The sequence below is a fragment of the Octodon degus genome, unplaced genomic scaffold (assembly GCF_000260255.1).
Source record: "Octodon degus isolate 3935 unplaced genomic scaffold, OctDeg1.0 scaffold00074, whole genome shotgun sequence".
Classification (NCBI taxonomy): Eukaryota; Metazoa; Chordata; class Mammalia; order Rodentia; family Octodontidae; genus Octodon; species Octodon degus.
In genome coordinates this window covers 9,874,986-9,876,162 of record NW_004524650.1, presented here as the reverse complement: position 1 = coordinate 9,876,162, position 1,177 = coordinate 9,874,986, and the positions used below count along the sequence as shown (strand labels likewise).

At 30.4% G+C, this 1,177-nt stretch overlaps 1 protein-coding gene across 2 annotated transcripts in view; it reads right to left on the bottom strand.

Moving 5' to 3' along the window:
• Positions 1 to 1,177, bottom strand: part of Hfm1 (HFM1, ATP dependent DNA helicase homolog) — a 131,405-nt gene that overhangs the window by 70,848 nt on the left and 59,380 nt on the right. For both annotated transcript variants that reach the window (XM_023720346.1, XM_023720347.1), the window contains exon 19: positions 821 to 868. In XM_023720346.1, coding sequence (XP_023576114.1) covers positions 821 to 868 — 48 coding nt within the window. The remainder of the gene's footprint in view (positions 1 to 820; positions 869 to 1,177) is intronic.

Below are 1,177 nucleotides of genomic sequence, written 5' to 3'. Positions count from 1 at the left end.
TGGTTAGGATAGATATATAGCTACATTCTCTTAATTCAATGAATAGAGGGATTTGTTCTAAGAGTGTTTGCAAATAGGATATCATGTCTGCATTTTTTACAACAAATAACCACTAGGAAGACAGTATGCAATGTGTTAATTATTGAAACTGTCCTACCAATTTGATTTGAAACTGTCTCATTGCTATTTGTTTCTCAATGAAATTATGGAAAAAATAAAATAAAATGTAACAATAGGGCCAGCCAAATAGCTCAGCAGACTAAAGTGCCTGCTTAGGCAGAGCGTAGCAGTCAGGTTCGATCCCTGGCTGAGACCGCCTTTGAGACTGGGCGTGATAGTGTACACCTGTAATCCCAATGCTTGGGAGGCTGAACAAGGAGGATCACTACAAGTCCGATCTGCGTAGTGAGACCCTGTAGGCCCTGTCCCAAATACATTAAAAAATAAAATAAAATAAAATAAAATATAACAATAAAATTAATTTTAAAAAGAGACCCATAATCAAGCAAGGCTTACATTTTCAGTTAAAGTAAAACTAGGAAAAAATAAAGGCAACATTGGCAATATTTTCAAAGATCAGGGTCATTTTAAAAATAAAGCAAAGTAGCCAATTTAACATATTATGCAAAGGAAGATATCCTGATAGACAATTAAGAAAAAAGTACAATGTCAGGTATTATTTATATTAAAAAGAAATGATTCAAGCATATTTTTCTGCAGATGTTTGCTTTTAATTTACAAGACTATCTTTACTTCCATAATAACTGATTTTTCTCATCAAGGTTTATGGAACCCAATTTTAGAAGTGAATATATCTAACCTTGTAATTTTGCTTCAATTCCATCTTTGTTCAATCCAGATGTAAAACCTGTATAAATGATTAAAATTTATAAAAAGCAAAATAAAATAGATCCAATTCATCTTTATAGGCTCAGTCAATAACTTCACTTAACTGGAGAGAAGTAAATTTCATATGAAGAAAAGATAGCTTAATGAATTTAAGTAAAGCTTAAATATTTATAGAATACAACCCACTGCTTTAAAATCTTCTCCATATACATTGTCTATTTCTGACTTATTTTATTGCATGAAAGTGACCCAAAATATTATATTTTAATAAGGATTGTGTTGGCTAAATTTCTTTCTTTCTTTCTTTCTTTCTTTTTTTTTTTTTTTT